Source organism: Selaginella moellendorffii, unplaced genomic scaffold, assembly GCF_000143415.4.
Source record: "Selaginella moellendorffii unplaced genomic scaffold, v1.0 SELMOscaffold_136, whole genome shotgun sequence".
Lineage (NCBI taxonomy): Eukaryota > Viridiplantae > Streptophyta > Lycopodiopsida > Selaginellales > Selaginellaceae > Selaginella > Selaginella moellendorffii.
Window position 1 is genome coordinate 214,437 of NW_003314397.1, and position 19,432 is coordinate 233,868.

Genomic DNA, 19,432 nt, shown 5'->3' on the forward strand with positions numbered 1-19,432 from the left:
GATCGATCCTGGTAACCCGGTAACGAGACGTTCACTCCCACAAGCCCATCGTGGAGGAAGGACGACATGCCGGGGCCGACGTAGGAAGGACGACCTGTGCGTTATGATAGAACTGCAAGTTTGGACAAGGAAAAGCAACGTAAAATCAATGCGAAGCCCAGCGAGCTTGAGCCCGGGACAAGACAGCGGTGGCAACGATGTTCACTTTTATGATCAGGATCGTCCATATTTCTCGATTTCGGGGGTTGATTTTCAAGAGAATAGGCTATACAACGAGAAAATCAGCTAGAGGGGAAACTAGGTGGAGAACTGGGTATCTTCCAACTAATAAAAACTCCAAGAGGAGACGATGGTCGGTTAATGCACCATGACTTAAGCCTATTGGACTAGAATTCTTTGCTATGACAGGGAATTTAGTCAAATCGAAACATCACGGTAGGTCGTGGATGGATCGACGGTTATTCCGGGACACAGCCACCAAACAACATTGGATGGGAATGCCATAGCTTCCAATCTCGATCTTAGCAAATTAATAGAGCCGGGCCACCACCACCACCACCACCACCAAAGCGAATTAAATCAAAAGGAAGGAATGCTGGCAGCACAGCGCCGCTTGTACCCTACTCCACGTAAGATTTCTCATACTTAAGTTTTATGCCAAGTGCCCATCCCGGGTGACCGGCCCTAGCCGGTAACAAAGAGACGAACGCCGCACTACTCGCGAGAGAGAGAGACTCCTTCCTCGCTCACCGCCTCTAATGCCGCCCAGTAGCTAGGGTTGATCGATCCGCGGGTATTCCTTCCCTTCCACAGGTATGGCAATGGAGGCTTGATCGCGAATCGCGAATCGCGCGCCGCCGGCGATTCGATCGATCGCAGCGAGGTCAGATGAGGCCGGAAGCCCGGCGCTATCGCCAGAATGGAGGCGTGTGAGTACTCCTTGATGGGATTCTAGGCTAGCGGTTTGAAATGCTTGTGTTGTTGCGGCTTTGCCAGGGATGCCGAGCTCCAGCGCAAGCGCACCAATGACAAGAAGAAGGCCGACGAGGATGATATCTCACAGCCAGGAGGAGGAGGAGGAGGAGGTGGTGGTGGCGGTGGGGTGGCGCTGCCTGTGATAAGAAGCTTTGCTCTTCGGCTCCTGGTAGTCTTGTTATTTGCGGCAGCATCCATGACCATTCTTTTCGTTCCTACGTCTACCAGAAGAGGAACGTCGCGCTCTGAAGACTCGAGGTACCAAGTTCTCTATCTTGTTCATAGGATATGTTTGAGTCGTTGCTCTCTTCCATTCCAGCTTCCAGGTCCGGGGATCCTTGCGCAACACCAGTGACGAGAAGCTCTTGCGCTGGCTGCAAGACACTGGCGAGCTGACGGCCTTGAGAAGCAGCCTGGACGTGGGTGGAGCTCTCAAGATTGGCCTCGTCAATTTCGACGACAAGTCGAGCACTCTTCCGTGGGAGGTTTTCAGCGGTGGAGAGACGCCCAGGTTGATACGCTTTGAGGCTGTCTCCGAGAACACCAGCTGGTCCGACCTCTACCCCGAGTGGATTGACGAGGAGGAGCGCTGGAACACCCCGACATGCCCACACTTTCCAATGCCTACGAGGCACAAGAACCTCAAGCTGCACCTTGTGGCTGCAAAGGTGCCTTGTGATCGAGCCAAGGATCCGAAAGACTGGACGAGAAGTGTCAAGCGCCTACACACGCTCCTCGTCGCAGCTAGAGTTGCTCTCGACACCGGCCAGGGTCAACAAGGCTACACGTACGTGCTTCTCGACGACGAGTGCAGGCCATCTCCAAACATCTTCCCCTGCCGCGAGCTTGTCAGCCACCAAGGGAGTTTCTGGCTCTTCAAAGCCGACCTCAAGCGGCTCGAGAAGACTCTCGCGCTTCCTCCTGGATCATGCCAACTTTCGGTGCCGATAACGGGTACGTCACGTTACGTAGCAGTCTTTTCTGCTTTTTTCTTCTTCTTTTTTCTCGTCGGAAAGCCGCTGATCGTGCTCTAGATTGCAGGTAACCGGCGTGCACCCCGCAAGCATGCGTCACGAGAGGCCTACGCAACCATCCTCCACTCAGCACAGTTCTACGTGTGTGGCGCCATCTCGCTCGCTCGGAGCATCCGAATGAGCGGGTCCAAGCGGGACCTTGTCATCCTGGTTGACGAGAACATCCATCCGCATCACAGGGAGGGGCTCGAGGCAGCCGGGTGGAGAGTGATCCAGATCCAGAGGATCAGGAATCCCAAGGCGGAGCCCGAGTCATACAACGAGTGGAACTACAGCAAGTTTCGGCTATGGCAGCTGACCGAGTACCACAAGCTGATATACATTGACGCGGACATCATCCTGCTGCGCAACATGGACTTCCTCTTCCAGATGCCGGAGATCTCCGCGACGGGAAACCACGAGAGCATGTTCAACTCGGGCGTCATGGTGATCGAGCCATCCAACTGCACGTTTGAGATGCTCATGCAGCAGATCAACGAGGTGGAATCGTACAACGGTGGCGACCAGGGGTACCTGAACGAGGTGTACACCTGGTGGCACAGACTGCCGAAGCACATGAACTTCCTCAAGCACTTCGGCCTCAACGATAGCGAGGAGCTCGCGCACAGGTTGGAGCTGCTGGGAAGCGAGCCACCGGTGGTGTACGCGATGCACTTCCTCGGCCTCAAGCCGTGGCTGTGCTTCCGCGACTACGATTGCAACTGGAACCAGCAGAAGCTGCACGAGTACGCCAACGATGCCGCGCACGCTCGCTGGTGGAGAGTTCACGACAGCATGAGCAAGAAGCTCCAGGGCTACTGCCTCCTCCGCAGCAAGCAGAAGGCGAGCCTCGAGTGGGACAGGCGGCAGGCCGAGCAGCAGCGCTTCCCGGACGGGCACTGGCGGATCAAGATCAGGGACTCGAGGCTCCGGACGTGTTTCGAGGAGTTTTGCTACTGGGAGAGTATGCTCTGGCACTGGGGCGAAGATCAGCAACAGCCTCCTCCTTCTCGTGCTGCTCTCGCGGACAACAATTCTGCTGCTGCTGTGGCCACCACCTGATCGAAAAAAGATATTTTTTTGCGATCCAGATCTTTGATCTTTGATCCAAACTCTCGGGGTTTAGTCCGTAAGATCATGAGTTCCTACGTGGCTCCTCGAGGACCCAGAAATCGAGCTATCTATCTTGGAGTTGTGGGTTTAAGGCTGTTACTTAGTGATAGTGTAGGGTGTAGTGTAGCAAGGAAGAATGGCGCTGGTTGCCGGCGCGGGCGCGTCTAGAGCTCCTGCATTGCAAGTGCTTGGCGATGGAGGAGGGGGAGGAGGAGGAGGAGCGAGCAGGGCAGCGCCCTGTTGGTTGCGTGCTTCTTTGCTCCAGCAGCAGCATGGCTATGGCTCCACCAGGGCTCCTCGATTGGTCACAGGCGCGGAGGAGTGGAAGGTCTCGGCTGTGAGGACAGACTTCGCGCCTCGGAAGAGAGTGACTACCACTTGGGAAGACGAGCAAACGGATGAGAGTGAGGAGGAGGATGGTAAGATTCTCTATGTGGATGATAGCGAGTTGTCCCAGCACTCCAATTCGGAGGACGAGGAGGAAGAAGAGGATGGTGTCCAAGGTGAGAGCAAGGCTGATGACGAGCTTGCAATTGCCGGGCTGGGAGTTTCGCAGGAGATTGTTGGCCACCTTGCGGACCGAGGCATCACGCACTTGTTCCCGATTCAAGTGAGTTAGAGAGATCTCAAGCGTGAGAGAAAGAGAGAGAGAGTTCTAAGTTTCTAAGTTCTATCCCGGCTTGTGCAACAGCGAGCCGTGTTCCAACCAGCGATGAAGGGCGTCGACCTCATTGCTCGAGCGAAGACTGGCACAGGGAAAACTTTGGCATTTGGAATTCCCATCATGGATCGCATCTATCGCTCGCGAAGCAAGTCTCAAAGGTGCTCCTCTACGATCATATCTTAGAACTTTGGTTGATAACGCGAACTTTGCTTGTTCATGGCTTTCGCAGGAGATCTTTCAGAGGTCCGGCGGCCTTGGTGTTGGCTCCGACGAGGGAGCTTGCCAAGCAGGTGGAGACCGAGTTCATGGAGTCGGGCAAAGAGCTTGCGACAGTCTGCGTCTATGGCGGAGTTTCCATCATGTCTCAGAAGCGCTTGCTCTCTCGCGGTGTCGATGTTGCAGTGGGAACTCCCGGCCGGATCATCGACTTGCTGGAGCAAGGATGCCTGGATCTCAGTCAAGTGGAGTGCATGGTTCTGGACGAGGCGGACCAGATGCTGGCCGTGGGCTTCGAGGAAGACGTGGAGAAGATCATGGAGCAGCTCCCAGAGAAGCGTCAAAACATGCTCTTCTCCGCGACCATGCCCGGCTGGGTCCAGAAGCTCTCGAGAAAGTTTCTAAACAAGCCGCTTACGATCGACCTGGTACGTAGTCGTCGCGAAAGCAGTGGCAATCCTCTTAGCTAACGTAGACTTTGTTTTTCAGGTTGGCGAGTCCGACGAGAAGCTTGCCGAGGGTATCAAGTTGTATGCTGTCCAGACTTCACAAGCTGCGAAACGCAAGATCCTCAGCGACGTGATCACGGTAACTATGATGCGTTTACATCATCTTCTTCGTTTTTGTTTTCTCATTTCTCTTGAATCGTGTGATCTCAGGTGTATGGCAAGGGAGGCAAGACGATTGTCTTCACGCAGACCAAACGGGATGCTGAGGAAGTCTCCATGGCAATGAACAGAACTCTCGGTTGCGAGGCCTTGCACGGGGATATCGCACAGTTCCAAAGGGAGAAGACCTTGGCAGCTTTCCGAGAGGGGAGGTTCCTCATCTTGGTCGCGACGGATGTTGCTGCGCGAGGCCTGGACATCACGGACGTAGACCTTGTAAGTTTCGTTTTGTTTCCTCGAGAGCTCTCGAGAACATCTCTAGAAGTATCAGCTATGATCAAACCTCTGCGCAGATCATACACTACGACTTGCCACGGGACTCGGAGACGTTTGTCCACCGATCTGGTCGAACTGGCCGGGCCGGCAAGGATGGCAGCGCTCTCGTTTTCTTCTCTCCGCAAGAGAGGAGGATCTTGAAACACTTTGAGCGACAAGTCGGCTGCAGCTTCCAGTTCAAGAGCATGCCGCATTTCGACGAGGTGCTCGCGGCGTCGTCCTCGCAAGCCGTGGAGCTCATCAAAGGTGTCCATCCGGATCTCAAGCAAGTCTTCATGGCCACGGCGGAGAAGCTCTTGGAGGAGCATGGCACGGCCGCGTTTGCAGCCGCGATTGCTCATATGAGTGGCTTCAGCCAGCCACCCGAGCAGCGATCTTTGATCTCCCTCGAGGCGGTAAGCTTTCGTTTCGTGCTTGTTCTTTAACTCATGGTGCTCTCTCCAGGGATACATGACTCTCAAGTTCTCCCGTGCTCCCGGGAACTTCCCGCTGGCTGTGCGGCACGTCGTGGGAGCCATCGCTAGCTTGTCCGAGAAGGCCGCGGACAACATTGGAAAAGTCCAGATGATCGACGAGAAAAATGTGAGTTTGTGAGATCGCAAGTTGTTCCAGCTCAAGAACTTTCTCTCTTTGCGTGCTTTACAGGTTGAGGGTGCTGTTTTCGATCTTCCGGAGCACATAGCCACGGATCTCCTCTCCAAGTCGATGCCTTCCGGCACTAGGATCGAGGCGATCAAAGAGGTTTTCTTTTTCTTCACTCGTTTGATCTCTCACCAACATTGCATGGCTCTCTCTCGCAGCTTCCAAGCCTCCAAGATTCCTGGGACGATGGCGGCCGGCGGAGCTATGGGAGCTCCTTTGGAGGCGACCGAGGAGGCGGCGGAAGGAGGCCAGCGTTTGGCCGGTTTGACGATTCCAGAGGAGGAGGAAGATACTCGAGCAATGGTAGGAGTTTCTCTTCGTCGTCTCGATTCGGCGAGTCGAGGGGCAGCAGTAGTAGATCATCGTCCTCTTGGGGTGGCGGCGGTGGCGGCGGTGGAAATTTTGATGGAGCTTGCTACAAATGCGGGCAATCTGGCCACCGCGCGTTTGAATGCAAGCAGCAGCGAGGAGGCTACTAGAAAGATTTTCTTCTTCTTCTCTCTTCTGCGCAAGAACAAAGAGAAAAAACAAAGAGAACGAACAAACAAAGAGAAAGAACTTTGTTACGTATAACATTTTAAAAGCTTGGGATAAACCCTAAGAATGGTGGGGAGCTGCGAATGCAACAAGCCGGCAAGAGCGATGGCGGTGGTAAGATCTCGCGCGCCGCCTACTCCCTCCGCGCCCCCATGCCCTAAATTCTGGCTTGCCAGGCTCTGCATTGTCCATAGTAGAGGGCGGAGTGACGCAATTCGTGGCGGGGATCGCCTTGGCACTCTTTCTCGCGCTCGATCATGCTGCTGGCGCTCTCATGGGCTGCTTCCACTCGAAGCCCTCGCAGCACGCGGCCGGGTACGAAGATCCTGTAGCTCTGGCCAGTGATACTACCTGTGAGTTTGATCATTTGCCGCGTTTTTCCCTGCTAAAGTGCGGTGGCTTCTTCCAGTCAGCGTGAGTGAGATCGAAGCGCTGTATGAGCTCTTCAAGAAGATCAGCAGCTCCGTTATTGACGATGGCCTCATCCACAAGGTGTGTGATTCGATTTTCTTCTTGGGCTTCTTGGGCTCGCTTAGATCTCGCTCGGCTTCACTTCAGGAGGAATTCCGCTTGGCGCTCTTCAAGAACAGCAAGAAGGAGAACTTGTTCGCAGATCGGGTACTTGTTTCTTTTTTCTTTTTCCACTCGTGCTTGCTCCTTTTGACAAGTTCTCTTTTTTTTCTCTCTCTCTCTCTTTCTGCAGGTGTTTGACCTTTTCGATGTGAAGAGAAACGGGGTGATCGATTTCGGCGAGTTCGTGCGCTCCCTCAGCGTGTTCCACCCCAATGCACCGCTGGAAGACAAGATCGACTGTAAGATGGATAACTCGTTCAACTCATGCGTTGTTTTCTCATGGTTGTTTTCTTCTCCTTTTGCAGTTGCCTTCCAGCTGTATGATCTGCGCAGGACCGGTTTCATCGAACGAGAAGAGGTACTAGCAAAGCATTTGAAGATGCTATTCAGATGAAAACTAAGATCAAACTGCAGGTGAAGCAGATGCTAATCGCCTTGTTATCAGAGTCGGATATGAAGCTCTCCGACGACGTCATCGAAACTATTCTTGATAAGGTCGAGAAGTTGATCGCTCTTCTTCTTCGTACGCTAAACAAGCTATTGTCTCTTTTTCTTTTGTGATGCAGACGTTTGCGGAAGCCGACACCAACAACGACAGTCGGATTGACAAGGAGGAGTGGCAGAACTTCGTGCTGAGGAATCCTTCGCTCATGAAGAACATGACGCTGCCGTACCTCAAGTAAGCTCACCACTCTCTCTACTTGGAAAAGCACTCATCACTTGGGACTAGCAGCATTGTTTCTAGTTTGCGTCCTTGCTAGTTCGCTCGCTGCTTGCTTGCTTGCTTGCATATCCCGCGATGGCTTGGTTGATGTGTGTGGTGGGATATTTGCAGGAACCTTACAACCGCATTCCCCAGCTTTCTTTTCAATTCTGGTGTTGATGATAGTGTTCTGTGAGCCCAGCGCCAGCCACTCAACTGTGTTTCTGTGTGTAGAGATATCACGACAGCATTCCCGAGCTTTGTATTCAATTCGGAAGTTGAAGACGTTGCGTGAGAGTGTGAGAAGATCGCAGAGAGTGGCAGAAGGAAGATCGCAGGGAGTGAGAAACATTCGCAGAGAAAATCGCGAAAGAGAGAGAGTGAGAGAGAACTTAGCAAGTGAGAGAACTTAGAGTGAGAGTGAGAACTTGAGAGAGAGAGAGAGAGAGAGAGTTAGCCTATACAAAACTTTTTATTCTTTTGGTTTGAATATTCTGGGCATTCCGCGTTGCGGGGTTACTTAGGGTTTTGTTCTTCGTGTGTGCTTGTCTCCACTGCGCTGCGCTGTGCTGGAGAAATGTCCGTGGCATCGCTCGTGGACAAGGCGACGAGCGATCTGCTCATCGGCCCGGATTGGGGGAGGAATTTGGAGATTTGCGACGCGCTCAACAATGATCCAGGGTATGTGTCGACCCAATTGCTTGTTTTGCGATTCATTGCGGGCTCTCTCCATCGCAGGCAAGCAAAGGAGGTTGTCAAGGCGGCCAGGAAGCGGCTGGCGCACAAGAATCCGACTGTCCAGCTCCTCACTCTCACCGTAAGCCGCGCGAAATCTCTATTCTATCGGTTCCAGTCGGCCATTTCTATTGTCCTTCACAGGTCCTGGAGACTCTGGTGAAGAATTGCGGAGACGCTGTCCACCAGCAAGTTGCCGAGAAGGATGTTTTGCACGAGATGGTGAAGATTGTCAAGAAGAGGGTAAGCGAGAATCTCTCGTGTGTAGCTTTTGCTGCTCGTCTCAAGCGTGCTGGACCGCGCAGGGCGACTTGAGCGTGCGAGAGAAGATACTCGGCTTGCTGGATTCGTGGCAAGAGGCATTTGGTGGCCAGAGAGGAAGGTACCCGCAGTTCTTTTCCGCGTATGATGAACTCAGACGGTCGGGAGTGGATTTTCCCCAGCGTCAAGATGCTCCGCCTATCTTCACTCCTCCTCAGTCGCATCCTATCACTGCATATCCAGCCCCGGGATTTGTAGCAGCAGCAGCATCACCGGAGCCGCCATTGCCACCACTGGACGTAGATATCCAGCGACTGAGGTGCGTCCAAAGCTTTCTTCTCTTGTGCTCTATCCAAGAGATTGTTTCTTCTTTGTTGCAGCTTAGCGGACCTTGACAGTGCAAGGAGCGGGATGGAGGTTCTCTCGGAGATGCTCAACGCGATCGATCCTCGAGATAAATCGGTATAGTCTGTTCTCTTACTGGATGGCAGGCCGTAACACCACAAAGGTTTTCTACAGGCTTTGAGGGAGGAGCTCATTGTGGAGCTTGTGGAGCAATGCCAACGGACGCAGAAGCAAGTCATGCATCTCGTCAGCACCACGTCGTGAGTTGAGACTGCTAATACGAATTATGGAACGACTCAGTGGCTGATCAGTGTGTTTTGGTTTCCAGGGACGAGACACTCTTGTTTCAGGCTCTTTCCTTGAACGACGACTTGCAGAAAGTCCTTGCCAAGCGTGACGCAATCGCGTCGGGTGCTGCTCCTGCCGCGGCAAAACAGCCAGAGGCTCCGCCTGCTTCTGTTTTCCCACGCGAGGAGGAGGAAGGCGAAGATGACTTCGCACGGCTTGCTCGCAGGTTTGCTCTCTCTTTCCAAAATCTCAACTTTGACACGCCGGGTTGTGCCTTGTCCTTCGCAGAAGCCGGCAAAACTCGGATCAGCCTGCTCCGAAACCGAGCGCTCCCCCTCAACTCTTCCGAATTCCCGGCCCTCCAGTCCCGCAAACGAGAATCCAACCTCCTTCCAACAACAAGTCGACGAAACCAACGAGTGAAGATCTCCTCAGCGGCGAAGCTTTCGGCGCTGGTGGAGTCGCGAGTGACTCGAAGAAAGCTGCTGTGCTGCACACGCATGGCCTGGACGAGTTGGAGGAGCCGGAGGAGAACATCAACCCGTTCGCCTTGCGCAAGCAGCCTTCCAACGGCGCCGCGCCTGCAACTTCAACTCCGCAACCTCTCCCTCCGCCGCCACAGAAGAACTCCCAGCGCCAGCAGTTTTTCCAGCACCACAGGCCAGTGTGGGACGAGGATCGATCAGAGCAAGAACACATGCACAACCCATACGCCGCGCTGTTCGATCAGCCCAAGCAGCAGCAGCAGCAGCAGCAGCAGCACCAGGCCGAGAAGCCGACGGCGATGTCGAGCAGTGCGACGCCGAGCAGCAGCAACAGCCTGTTCAGTGATCTTGTCGATCTCCAAGGCGCGAGGATGAAACGATTGTAAGCTAGACGAAGGCGGCATATCCCGTGTGTGAATGGGAAGAAGATTCCGGGTGCTGAGGTGGACGGTGCTGACGTGGATGGTGCCACGTCGGATCTAGGTCGTTGTAGAGGTAGCGAGCGAGGGGAAAGAGGGGACAGTTTGTTGGCTGTGGCGCTCTCTCTCTCGCTCCCTCTCGTGTCAGTTTTTAGGGTTTTCTCGTCGCGCGCTCTCTCGCTCGCTCTCTCGCTCTCTCGCTCGCGCGCGCGCGCTACTGCTCGTGGCCACAACAATGTCAGAGAAGATCGTGGAGAAGTCGGCCGTGTTGGAGCGCAAGGCAATCATCAAGAATGCGGACATGACCGAGGATATGCAGCAAGACTCCATCGAATGCGCGTCCCAGGTGACTCGCAAATCTCCCAAATCTTTGGGGAATCTCTCATCCTCGTCGCCTTGCTTCTTTTCCATCCCAGGCCCTGGACAAGTACAATGTGGAGAAGGACATTGCGGCCTACATCAAGAAGGAATTCGATAAAAAGTATAACCCGACATGGCATTGCATCGTCGGCCGCAACTTTGGTACGTAGACAAACAAGTTCTTGCTTGTTCCATGGCAACACTCTTTGATCTCTCTCTCTCTCTCTCTTGGCTGCTCTTTGACGACAGGATCATACGTGACTCACGAGACCAAGCACTTCATCTACTTCTACTTGGGCCAAGTCGCAGTGCTGCTCTTCAAGTCGGGCTGATCGATCATGATCACTCGATCACCCACACACACACACTCTACTATATGGATTGAGCAGCATCAATATCGCATCCCTTTGTTTCTACTTCTTGACAATGCTGTCCGGTGTGGAAATTTTTGCCTGTAACATAATTGCCTCATTACTTTAGTCGTAGTTCTTGGCGCTGGGAAGGATCATCAGCTTAAAGAGTGGCTTTGTCTCGCCTGCGTGATCGTGATCGGATAGAGCGGTGCCAGTGCTGGATGGAATTCTGTGAAAAGATGTGACGAGCACGTAGTTTATGCGCGAGAAACGTACGTGGTGGCGAGCAGCAAGCCTGTCATGTCTTGGCGCCTGGCTCTTCCACTCTGGCCGGGTTGAAAGATTCCGGACGCCGCGCTAGAAAACACGCGATACGGGTGGTATCGGTCGCGTAGAACAAAAACGAAAAAGGAAAAAACCATCGCGTGGAATCCACATTGTTCTTGGAGACATGGAGGATCTCCAGAGGAAAACGAGCGAGCGAGCGAGAGCCAATCTGGATATCTTGTTGGTCACCTACGTCCTATATTCTAAGTTGTCTCGTACGTAGAGCATCAACCTTGCTTGTCACCAACACTTAAGGCCGTGAGCGAGCATCGTCCTCGCGAGCTCCAAAACTTGCGTCCGCTAGATCATGAGCTGCCTGCTCGTGCTGTGCTCGAGCTTGCTCGTCATTGCAGCAGCGAGCGATTCCAAACTTCCATCCTCACCACCACCACCACCACCACTTCCCGTGCTTCCAATCCCATCGTCCAAGCAGCTCCACTGGCAGCGTCGCGAGCGATCAATCTTCTTCCACTTCGGCATGAACACCTTCACCGACTCCGAGACGGGGACCGGGCTCGAGGACCCGCGACTCTTCTTTCCCACGCACCTCAACGCAAGGCAATGGGTGAGCGTGGCCAAGGACGCCGGATTCACGCTCGTCGTGCTCGTCGCCAAGCACCACGATGGCTTCTGCTTGTGGCCGTCCAAGTACACCAATCACTCCGTGGCCAGCAGCTTCTGGAAATCCGGCAAAGGAGACGTAGTGCGCGAGCTCACCGACGCGGTAGCCGAGGCCGGCATTGATCTCGGCCTCTATCTCTCGCCATGGGACCGCCACGAGCCCAGCTACGGCAACACGCTCGACTACAACAAGCACTACCTCGCCCAGATGCGAGAGCTCCTCACCAAGTTAGTGGAACACCATTTCCAGCTATGGTGGTCGTATAGATGCTTGATATAACTAACTTGGTCTCTGTATTGTGTGTAGCTACGGCAACATCTCGGAGGTGTGGCTGGATGGCGCAAAAGGCAACATCAGCATGGAGTATAAGTTTGACGAATGGTTTGAGACGATCCATCAGCTCCAGCCGGGAGCGCTCATCTTCTCGGACGCGGGGCCGGACACGAGGTGGGTCGGGGACGAGCAAGGCCGGGCCGGAGCAACTTGCTGGTCCATGGTCCGGAGGAGCAGCATCCAGATCGGCAACTCGGGCCCCATCTTGCAGTAAGTTGTCAAGTTGGTGGTGACGAGCTGGATCTGATCATCCTTGGCTGTTCTTGTTTGTAGGTATCTCAACCAGGGGGACGAGCACGGCAGCGACTGGGTACCACCCGAGTGTGATGTTTCGATCCGGACGGGATGGTTCTGGCACCGGAGCGAGCGTCCGAAAGATCTGTGGAGCCTGCTCGACATCTACTACACCTCCGTGGGCCGGAACTGTGTCCTGCTGCTCAACGTTCCGCCTAACTCGTCCGGCCTCATCTCGGACGAGGACTCCAAAACTCTGCGCGCCTTGAGCACCGCCATCACCACCATCTTCTCCGTCAACCTGGCCGCCTCGCCTCTCTCGGTCACCGCCAGCAGCGCCTACAGCACCGAGCACGGCCCCCACCAAGTTCTCACCCCGGACATCTCCTCCTTCTGGTCGCCGCGCGAGGGAGAGGCCGCTGGATGGCTCATGCTCGACTTGGGAAAGCCCACGCTCTTCAACTTGGTGAAGATCCAAGAGGCCATTGCCTGGGGCCAGAGAGTTCGCTACCACCGTGTCGACGTGCTCAGCGTCACCAGGGGGTGGACGACCGTCGCACAAGGAACCACCATCGGCTACAAGAGGCTGCATCGGCTCAAGCTGATCGTCAAGGCTCAGCTCGTCAAGCTTGTCATCCTCGACTCCCGAGCTGCGCCACCACTGGTTGCCTCGTTCGGCCTGTACCTGGATCCATATCCACACGTTGGCAACGATACTTCAGTGATCTCTTGACAATCCATTCGTCAAAGCGAGCTCTCGCGAGCTCCCTTTCGAGCTTCTATATTCACACTAGCTCTACCAATGCTAGAAAGCAGAAAGGGAAAACGAACTTAACCGGGAGAAAGCAGAGACTGTCAATCCTTGTTCTTGTTGCCTCCTCCTCCGCCCTTGATGACAAACTCGTTGCGCACCAGGTTTGCTCGCAGCAGCATTGCGCGTGTGTCCTGCTGGAAGTCGTAGCCTGTTTGCATGGCGCGTTGAAACGATGCCTTGCGTTGGTCAGCGTGGCGAGCGTAGAGAATCTTGTTGTGGGAGTCGATCCGGGCCTGGCAACAACGTGAAGAGTAAGAAACTAACAGCCACCATTGTTCTAGCTTACCTGAATCTGGTCCTCCATGATCAAGGCCGCAAGCTCCTTCTCCAGGCCAGACACGTTGGTCTTAAATGCGTTGGCCATTGTGTTGAGGTCTACCGATATGAACGGCGTCGTGTACTGGATGAGAGCCTTGTGCCTGATCTGCTCGTACAGCGCTTCCACGTGATCGTAGAGATGAATGTCCAGCACTAGGCTGCCCTTGAGCTTTTGCAAACAGCTGAGGCATGACGCATAGCGGCTGGAAAAAGAAAAGAGCAAAGATCACAAAAGATTTCTTCCCTCAGCCTTAAGAGATCCACATACCTCGCATAGAAATCATGAATCACTTCTCGCACTTCCGGTGTCAGCTCCAGAAAGTTTCTAAAGTTGACATTATCAATCACCTTGCTCTGCAAGGATGATGTCAGTTACGATGGCTGGTCTAGAAAAAAACACAAAGCACGAACCTTGAGATCGGCCCTGTCGAAGGAGGCGAGAGCGCAGAGACCACCGTATGTTGCAACGTCCTGCGGCGCAATGACTTCCGAGTAGTTGTTACCAATCTCAAAGTTGGTCTCTACGAACTGGAAAGAAGGTTGGCCGAGGAGCGAATGGAAAGAGTGCCTACCTTGCGAGCTGCGAGCTTGTACTTCTTGCTCTCCAGGTACGCCAACCCGGCCGCACACTTGAGCTTGGCGAGGATGATGGGATCCTGGATGTCCGGCGTCTGATCGGCCTTGGAGACGTAGTTCGAAACGTGCACGAAGTGGCCGAGCTCGATGCTGACGAGAATGACGTTGAGACACATCGCGATTATGTGCTTGGAGGTGGTGCAGTAGTCGCGAGTCCGGACGTAGCACTTGAAAGCTTGCTGGAGATCTCCACGGCTGTAGAAGAAATCTCCCAGATCATTGTAGCCCATGCGAATGCTCTCCTTGATGAGATTGGTCTGCGCAAGGAAACGATCCTCTTAGTTCCTACGAGACGAGAAAGAAAAGAAAGAGCGATACCTTGTAGCCATTGAGCTCCATGTCGAGCTTCTCCTGGCGTTGCACGGCCCTGCGATCGACCACATCGACCCATTCCTGGTCGCGAGCGTAGGCGGCCCCCAGGCGGCCTCCAATCTTGTCCACCACCTCCTTGTAGAGCAGCGTGTTCTCGGCCCTGCGTATCTCGTTGTGCGCCATTCGCAGAGCTTCCAGCTCCAAGTTGTGAGACTTGGCATGGTCGGCTATGAAGAAGAGGCGGGTCACCTTGGTTCGCCCGCTATACAAACCGGCGTACGCTTCCAAGTCCACCTGGTCGCCGGCGGCCACTCCAGCGCTGCCGCTCGCGTCGCCTCCTCCTCCATCGCCCTCCATCGCCATCGCGCTCTCTCTCTCGCTGCGCTAGGGTTCTAAGCTGACGTGGCACTAGAATCTCATCCGACGGTCGCCGGGCAAAGAGTTTAGGGTTTGCGGCTGGGGAGGACAAAGAATGGCGCGATCGCGATGCGGCTGGCTGCTCGTCCTGGCGCTCCTCGTCTTCGCTGCCATCGCTTGCTTCCCAGGTGACACAGATCGGGGCCGGATTGGATCTGGCCGAATTTGACTCGAGAGAATTTCGTTTTGCAGCTCGATCCAGGGCCGAATTGGAGGAAGGGAGCGACGTGGATTCGTCGCCCGGGGCTGGCGAGGAGGTTGGAGTCGTGGACGAGGGCGTGATTGACGCATTCGATACCGTCGGCCCGGCGGCTGGAGTCGACACGGTCTACCACTTTCCAAACAATCCGCAAAAACGTGAAAGAGCTTGTTGAGATCCATGCCACGCTCCTCCGTGCTAACCATGGTGCTGTGGGATTTTTGCAGTAGTTCCTGCTGGAGCGACCGCCGAGATTCTCGTCGGGATCGGCAACACTGGTAAGCTACACACCCGGTTGGTTGGTTTCTCACTTGTTCTTTCCAGGGGACGCTGCTGTCAAAGTGAACTCCATCCGGGGAACTCTTCACCTCCCGTTTGATCACAAGTACTTGGTCCAGAACTTCACTGTCCAGGTTTGAGAGTTGTTTCTACGTATCAATCATCCCCAGCGTTTTCCTGGAGCAGGAGTTTGGGAATGCAACCGTCCCTCCGGGCGTCCAGGCAACGTTTGCGTATCCCTTCACCGTGACCAAGTTCCTCCAGGTAAGTTTCGGATGTTTTCGCGATTGATTGGACTCCATGCTCGTTGCGCAGCCAGGGAGCTTCTCGCTGGTGGCGAGCGTGCTCTATGAAGTCGACGGTGACATCCACAAGACCGTCTTTTACAATGGCACTGTCGAGATCGTGGAGTCTGGTGGTTTCCTAAGCGGCGAGACGCTCTTCCTGGTCACGCTTGGGCTTGGCCTGATGGGACTTTTGTCTCTGTGGATCCACGGACAACTCCAACGTTTCTCAAAGGTAAGCAAAGCTATCTATCATCACTCTCGCTTAGCTCCGACTGGATGGATGCATCCATTCGTCGTGGTTTTTGGTTTCACCAGACGCGGAAGACAAAGGTGGTTGAGACGGGAACTCGGAACGCCGATGCAGCGAACAATGAATGGCTACAGGTCTCTCTTTTTCTTTCAGAGTTTGCGAAGAGTTTGCTAAGGCCATTGTTTTTCTTTTGTTTGATTTGCGCAGGGCACTGCATTCACCGCGAAAATATCCAAGAGCATCTCTCAACAAAGCAAGTCCAAGAAGAAGAAATAGGATCATAAGTTAAACCACTTTTTTGTTTTGCAAGTTTTTTGGTCTCTCTAAAAAGGTCTAGAGTTTTTCCTGGAGGAAAGGCCTCTAGGGTTTGCTAAAGTGAGAGGATGGGCGTGGTCAGGGAGGTTCTCAGGGCTGGCACTGGCGCGATTCCAAAGCCCGGCCAGAGTGTCACGGTGCATTGCACTGGCTATGGTGAGTGAAGGCGCTCAGCTATAGCTCTGATTCATTCCAATCTACTGCTGCTTGTCCAGGCAAAAACAGGGATCTCAACCAAAAGTTTTGGAGGTGAGTGTGCTCTAGCTCTAGCTCTAGCTTTGTCTCACTCTCCATCCAGCACCAAGGACCCTGGACAGAAACCCTTTCAGTTCAAGATTGGACAGGGAAGTGTGATCAAAGGTTCTCGGATCTATCCAGAAAAATGCTTTTGTTTCTCAGTTGTCTTTGCTCTTCATTCCAGGGTGGGACGAAGGTGTCATGGCAATGCAACTGGGAGAAATCGCTCGGCTCAAGGTAAGCTTTTTCTATTTCCTGTCGATTTCACTGGCAGTAATGAGGCTTCTTTGTTGCTCCAGTGCACTCCGGACTATGCTTACGGGAAGGATGGATTCCCTGCGTGGGGCATTGAACCAAATTCCGAACTTGTTTTCGAGATCGAAGTTCTTAGCCTTGGTTGAGAGAGTTGCCGTACCATACAAGATAGACAGTGAATGCCATGCTGCTTGAAATCTAATCGTGATCGCTTTCATCACTAAAGTAGCCGCTGCTCTTTCTCGGCCCCTTTGAAACACAAGCAAACCAAAGCGTCAGTAGGAAAGCAAGAGAAGAAAAAATGAGACCTTGAGTCCTCGTGATGGCTGTTTTTGAGTGTGTTGCGTATCAAATGTATTCCTGCAAAAACCCAGCATCATCATCTCTGGGACGCTGTTTGTCAAAAGCAAAGCTCTACCTCGTGTCCACAATTGACGCCCAGCCTTCAGGTGCTGGAGCTTCTTCTTGTTCTTCTCCTTCTTCGTCCTCGCTGCACAAATCCATTCAAGCAGAGACACAGAAAAGATTTGCAAACCTCTCAGCCGGATCGTCCACCGGTTGCGTTACGTCCTTTTGTCCCCGACGCTGCTTCTTGGGACAAGGCCGCTCCCTGAAAAGCTGCGCGAATGAAACGCATGTCACAGAGCAAACTTTACGAGCAAAACTCCACCTTGTTCTTTGGACACTCGTACGAGAGATGGCCATCCTCGCCACACTCGTAGCACCGGCTCTTGTCCTTGTAAACCTGGCGGACACAAACAAGCGGGAGAGATGATCAATCCAAGCAAGCCCGAGCGAGAAAAAAGATGGTCTTCCTTTGTTCTACCTTGCGACGGATAAACTCTCGAGCCCGGCCATTGTCTTGCGCAATGGAAACTTTCAAGGTTCTCTTGTTGAGCACCACTCCATCCATGGCCTTCACCTGGGAAACGCAATGCGCTGGTTAGCAGAGCTTCCATCTCCTCCATTCACAAGCTCTCACCGCTTTCTCGGCATCCTCTCGCGCAGTGAACAAGATAAATGCCACTCCTTTGCTCTGCCGCGTTACCCTGTCCTTCATCACCGTCACCCTGGATCGCGAGCTCGTGAGCAAAATCCCCTCGCAAGATCGCAAGGAAATACCTGCTTACTTGCCTACTTTGCCCATTTTGCTGAAGATCGTGTAGAGATCGCTGTTGGTGAGCGAGAAATCGAGATTGCTCACATACACGGTGGATTTGGATGGAACCAGACCCCCGCTGCCTTGTTTGCCCCTCTTCTTGTGCTGCGCGTCGCGCGTGGATGTGGATTCCTCCTCCTCCTCCCAGTCGTCATCGTCATCGCTCACACCCCTGGGAAACCCAGACGCGGCCATGAAGAACCCTAACAAGTGTAGGACTAGCGATTAAGTACTTATTTCTATACATTAATCAATCAATCAAAACTCCAAGGTATGCGCTGCGAGGAAAGATCATCAAAGTCCACCCATGCGTCGGTTGAAAAGAATGTGGCTGGTGTTCGCGACGGGAGTCAATCCGGGAAGATCGCGGATGTTCTTGTTCTTGGGATCAACAACCTGCCATCGAAAGAAATCTCGTTTGAGCGCTCCTGGAAACAAAGAGAATGGACTTTACCTTGACGACGATCACGGCAATGACACCCACGACAATGAGGAACAGGAAGAACAGTATGCATCTATCTGTGGCAAGCTGCAAAACAAGAAATGGACCCTCCACCAGTGTAAGGAGCAAAGATACTAGTTGCAAAGCAAAAGAGTTTACCTGTCTGCCAATCTCCTTGACGAGTTGAGACGCCTTTTTGATGGAGAATTGGATGTTGTCTAGCTCATTCACGATCCTGCCCATTTGCTCCGTCTGTAAAACCAATCACTCGTCTGTAAGTGCCCCCGAAAGAGAAAAATGCTTACTTGTCCTTTGAGCGTAAGAGCTGTTTGAGCGCCGACGTTGATGGTGTCCTCGACCACCTGTGAAAGATATATGAAATCGCAGGGAGTCACAAAGCGACGCATCTATCGGACCTTTTTGGAGCGCTCGATCGTCTGATCCGTCTCGTCCATGGTTTTCTTCCCGGCGTCCATGAGTTGCTGGTTTGACATTGCTGCAAAACGAAGAGCAAAGAGCTTAGAGAACCAAGCGAGGCAAGCCGCGACTTACTGGACGCCATCTTCACGTTTGGATCCGTGAGGTCAGTGCGAGCACCTTCGGCACTGCCACCTTCCATCAACTCTGCCTTTTTGTTTCCCAGCGAGCTCGTGTACCTGGGTGAAAACCAAGAGAAAAAAAAAAGAACTTGTGAGACACCGGCATGGTGGAGGAATGCACACACAAGAACTCACGTTTTGCGCAGGGCCACATACGAGTTGAGCTCCTTGATCTGCAAGAGACACCATCCTAGCGATGAGATCGATCGCTCGAAGAATCTCCATGGCCTCCTAGCATGGAACTTACCAGTGACTGCTTCTTTTCATTCAGCTGCTTTGTCAAATCCGGTGGGTTCCTCGACTCCTCCTCCTTGATCTCTCTATCAAACTCCTTGATGAGCCTGCATTGAAACTTTAGCGTCTCGAGCACAGCCAGGCGAAACCGACCTCTTGCACTCGCGCATCTTGGCGGTGAGCTCCTCCAGATGCTTGCTCTGCCGGGCAGGCTCCTTGATCTTGTCCATCTTCTGGAAGCCGGATCTGCATTTTGGCCAGTGAGAAATTTCTAGAGATTATCTAGAGCGAGCGAGCAGGGGGACTTACGAGAGAGCCCGGAAGAGATCCTTGAGCTGGCCATCGAGATCTGCCAATGCCGGGCTGAGCTCGGCCATCGTCTGGCGCCCAAACTTGATAGATCCCCCAAACAGCCTAATGCCTCATCCACCCAAACCCTAGGCGATGGATCGATGGATTTCCAGCAGCAGAGCAAGATCGCTGTGTCACAGGACTAGCGCAAGAGAGCATCCATCGCGAATTCGCTGCTGCCCCTTC

General features: G+C 53.6%; 11 protein-coding genes across 14 annotated transcripts; 8 read left to right on the forward strand and 3 right to left on the reverse strand.

Annotated features, from left to right (window-relative positions):
- Positions 1–678: 678 nt before the first annotated feature.
- On the forward strand, positions 679–3,189 carry LOC9662388 (putative UDP-glucuronate:xylan alpha-glucuronosyltransferase 3). The gene is made up of 4 exons (XM_002992434.2): positions 679–929; positions 997–1,233; positions 1,295–1,929; positions 2,017–3,189. Exons 1-4 carry the CDS (start codon positions 889–891, stop codon positions 3,048–3,050), a joined length of 1,947 nt encoding a protein of 648 aa, XP_002992480.2. The 5' UTR covers positions 679–888; the 3' UTR covers positions 3,051–3,189.
- LOC9662389 (DEAD-box ATP-dependent RNA helicase 3, chloroplastic) lies at positions 3,153–6,180 on the forward strand. The gene is made up of 9 exons (XM_002992435.2): positions 3,153–3,711; positions 3,793–3,923; positions 3,995–4,409; positions 4,471–4,569; positions 4,641–4,865; positions 4,943–5,320; positions 5,370–5,507; positions 5,571–5,666; positions 5,726–6,180. Exons 1-9 carry the CDS (start codon positions 3,238–3,240, stop codon positions 6,044–6,046), a joined length of 2,277 nt encoding a protein of 758 aa, XP_002992481.2. The 5' UTR covers positions 3,153–3,237; the 3' UTR covers positions 6,047–6,180.
- On the forward strand, positions 6,152–7,899 carry LOC9662390 (calcineurin B-like protein 1). Of its 3 annotated transcripts, none has more exons than XM_024666121.1 (9): positions 6,152–6,218; positions 6,281–6,457; positions 6,514–6,596; positions 6,663–6,722; positions 6,808–6,916; positions 6,983–7,035; positions 7,092–7,172; positions 7,244–7,356; positions 7,513–7,899. In XM_024666121.1, exons 1-9 carry the CDS (start codon positions 6,188–6,190, stop codon positions 7,574–7,576), a joined length of 771 nt encoding a protein of 256 aa, XP_024521889.1. In that variant the 5' UTR covers positions 6,152–6,187; the 3' UTR covers positions 7,577–7,899. The 3 variants fall into 3 exon arrangements, with proteins under 3 accessions (XP_024521889.1, XP_002992482.2, XP_024521888.1); XM_002992436.2 differs by having other exon boundaries at positions 7,615–7,899; XM_024666120.1 differs by having other exon boundaries at positions 6,808–7,035; positions 7,615–7,899.
- Positions 7,900–7,930: 31 nt separating this feature from the next.
- On the forward strand, positions 7,931–9,934 carry LOC9662391 (TOM1-like protein 4). Its single transcript, XM_002992437.2, has 8 exons — positions 7,931–8,061; positions 8,119–8,197; positions 8,260–8,358; positions 8,421–8,695; positions 8,757–8,838; positions 8,896–8,981; positions 9,050–9,235; positions 9,298–9,934. The coding sequence occupies exons 1-8, from the start codon at positions 7,958–7,960 to the stop codon at positions 9,878–9,880; spliced, it is 1,494 nt and encodes a 497-aa protein (XP_002992483.2). The 5' UTR covers positions 7,931–7,957; the 3' UTR covers positions 9,881–9,934.
- On the forward strand, positions 9,922–10,700 carry LOC9662392 (dynein light chain 1, cytoplasmic). The gene is made up of 3 exons (XM_002992438.2): positions 9,922–10,259; positions 10,330–10,435; positions 10,523–10,700. Exons 1-3 carry the CDS (start codon positions 10,149–10,151, stop codon positions 10,603–10,605), a joined length of 300 nt encoding a protein of 99 aa, XP_002992484.1. The 5' UTR covers positions 9,922–10,148; the 3' UTR covers positions 10,606–10,700.
- Positions 10,701–10,847: 147 nt separating this feature from the next.
- Positions 10,848–13,009, forward strand: LOC9662393 (alpha-L-fucosidase 1). Its single transcript, XM_002992439.2, has 3 exons — positions 10,848–11,802; positions 11,882–12,118; positions 12,182–13,009. The coding sequence occupies exons 1-3, from the start codon at positions 11,261–11,263 to the stop codon at positions 12,873–12,875; spliced, it is 1,473 nt and encodes a 490-aa protein (XP_002992485.1). The 5' UTR covers positions 10,848–11,260; the 3' UTR covers positions 12,876–13,009.
- Positions 12,715–14,612, reverse strand: LOC9662394 (COP9 signalosome complex subunit 1). Of its 2 annotated transcripts, XM_024666119.1 has the most exons (7): positions 14,229–14,612; positions 13,847–14,167; positions 13,686–13,802; positions 13,543–13,628; positions 13,243–13,477; positions 12,979–13,189; positions 12,715–12,827 (listed from the first exon to the last, which is right to left on the reverse strand). In XM_024666119.1, exons 1-6 carry the CDS (start codon positions 14,583–14,585, stop codon positions 12,998–13,000), a joined length of 1,308 nt encoding a protein of 435 aa, XP_024521887.1. In that variant the 5' UTR covers positions 14,586–14,612; the 3' UTR covers positions 12,715–12,827; positions 12,979–12,997. The 2 variants fall into 2 exon arrangements, with proteins under 2 accessions (XP_024521887.1, XP_002992519.2); XM_002992473.2 differs by lacking the exon at positions 12,715–12,827 and having other exon boundaries at positions 12,872–13,189.
- A 7-nt stretch (positions 14,613–14,619) lies between these two features.
- Positions 14,620–16,126, forward strand: LOC112343135 (translocon-associated protein subunit alpha-like). The gene is made up of 8 exons (XM_024666122.1): positions 14,620–14,767; positions 14,832–14,996; positions 15,066–15,116; positions 15,163–15,251; positions 15,304–15,381; positions 15,433–15,636; positions 15,720–15,788; positions 15,862–16,126. Exons 1-8 carry the CDS (start codon positions 14,695–14,697, stop codon positions 15,928–15,930), a joined length of 798 nt encoding a protein of 265 aa, XP_024521890.1. The 5' UTR covers positions 14,620–14,694; the 3' UTR covers positions 15,931–16,126.
- On the forward strand, positions 16,015–16,720 carry LOC9629200 (peptidyl-prolyl cis-trans isomerase FKBP12). Its single transcript, XM_002992440.2, has 5 exons — positions 16,015–16,125; positions 16,185–16,218; positions 16,268–16,329; positions 16,391–16,443; positions 16,506–16,720. The coding sequence occupies exons 1-5, from the start codon at positions 16,038–16,040 to the stop codon at positions 16,605–16,607; spliced, it is 339 nt and encodes a 112-aa protein (XP_002992486.1). The 5' UTR covers positions 16,015–16,037; the 3' UTR covers positions 16,608–16,720.
- Positions 16,576–17,816, reverse strand: LOC9662395 (U11/U12 small nuclear ribonucleoprotein 31 kDa protein). Its single transcript, XM_002992474.2, has 8 exons — positions 17,592–17,816; positions 17,444–17,531; positions 17,288–17,383; positions 17,132–17,206; positions 16,997–17,079; positions 16,880–16,951; positions 16,770–16,821; positions 16,576–16,710 (listed from the first exon to the last, which is right to left on the reverse strand). Exons 1-8 carry the CDS (start codon positions 17,813–17,815, stop codon positions 16,660–16,662), a joined length of 741 nt encoding a protein of 246 aa, XP_002992520.2. The 5' UTR covers position 17,816; the 3' UTR covers positions 16,576–16,659.
- Positions 17,815–19,315, reverse strand: LOC9629201 (novel plant SNARE 13). Its single transcript, XM_002992475.2, has 10 exons — positions 19,205–19,315; positions 19,049–19,141; positions 18,909–19,002; positions 18,797–18,834; positions 18,615–18,718; positions 18,479–18,558; positions 18,368–18,424; positions 18,222–18,314; positions 18,075–18,149; positions 17,815–18,016 (listed from the first exon to the last, which is right to left on the reverse strand). Exons 1-10 carry the CDS (start codon positions 19,270–19,272, stop codon positions 17,915–17,917), a joined length of 804 nt encoding a protein of 267 aa, XP_002992521.1. The 5' UTR covers positions 19,273–19,315; the 3' UTR covers positions 17,815–17,914.
- Between the last annotated feature and the right edge of the window lie 117 nt (positions 19,316–19,432).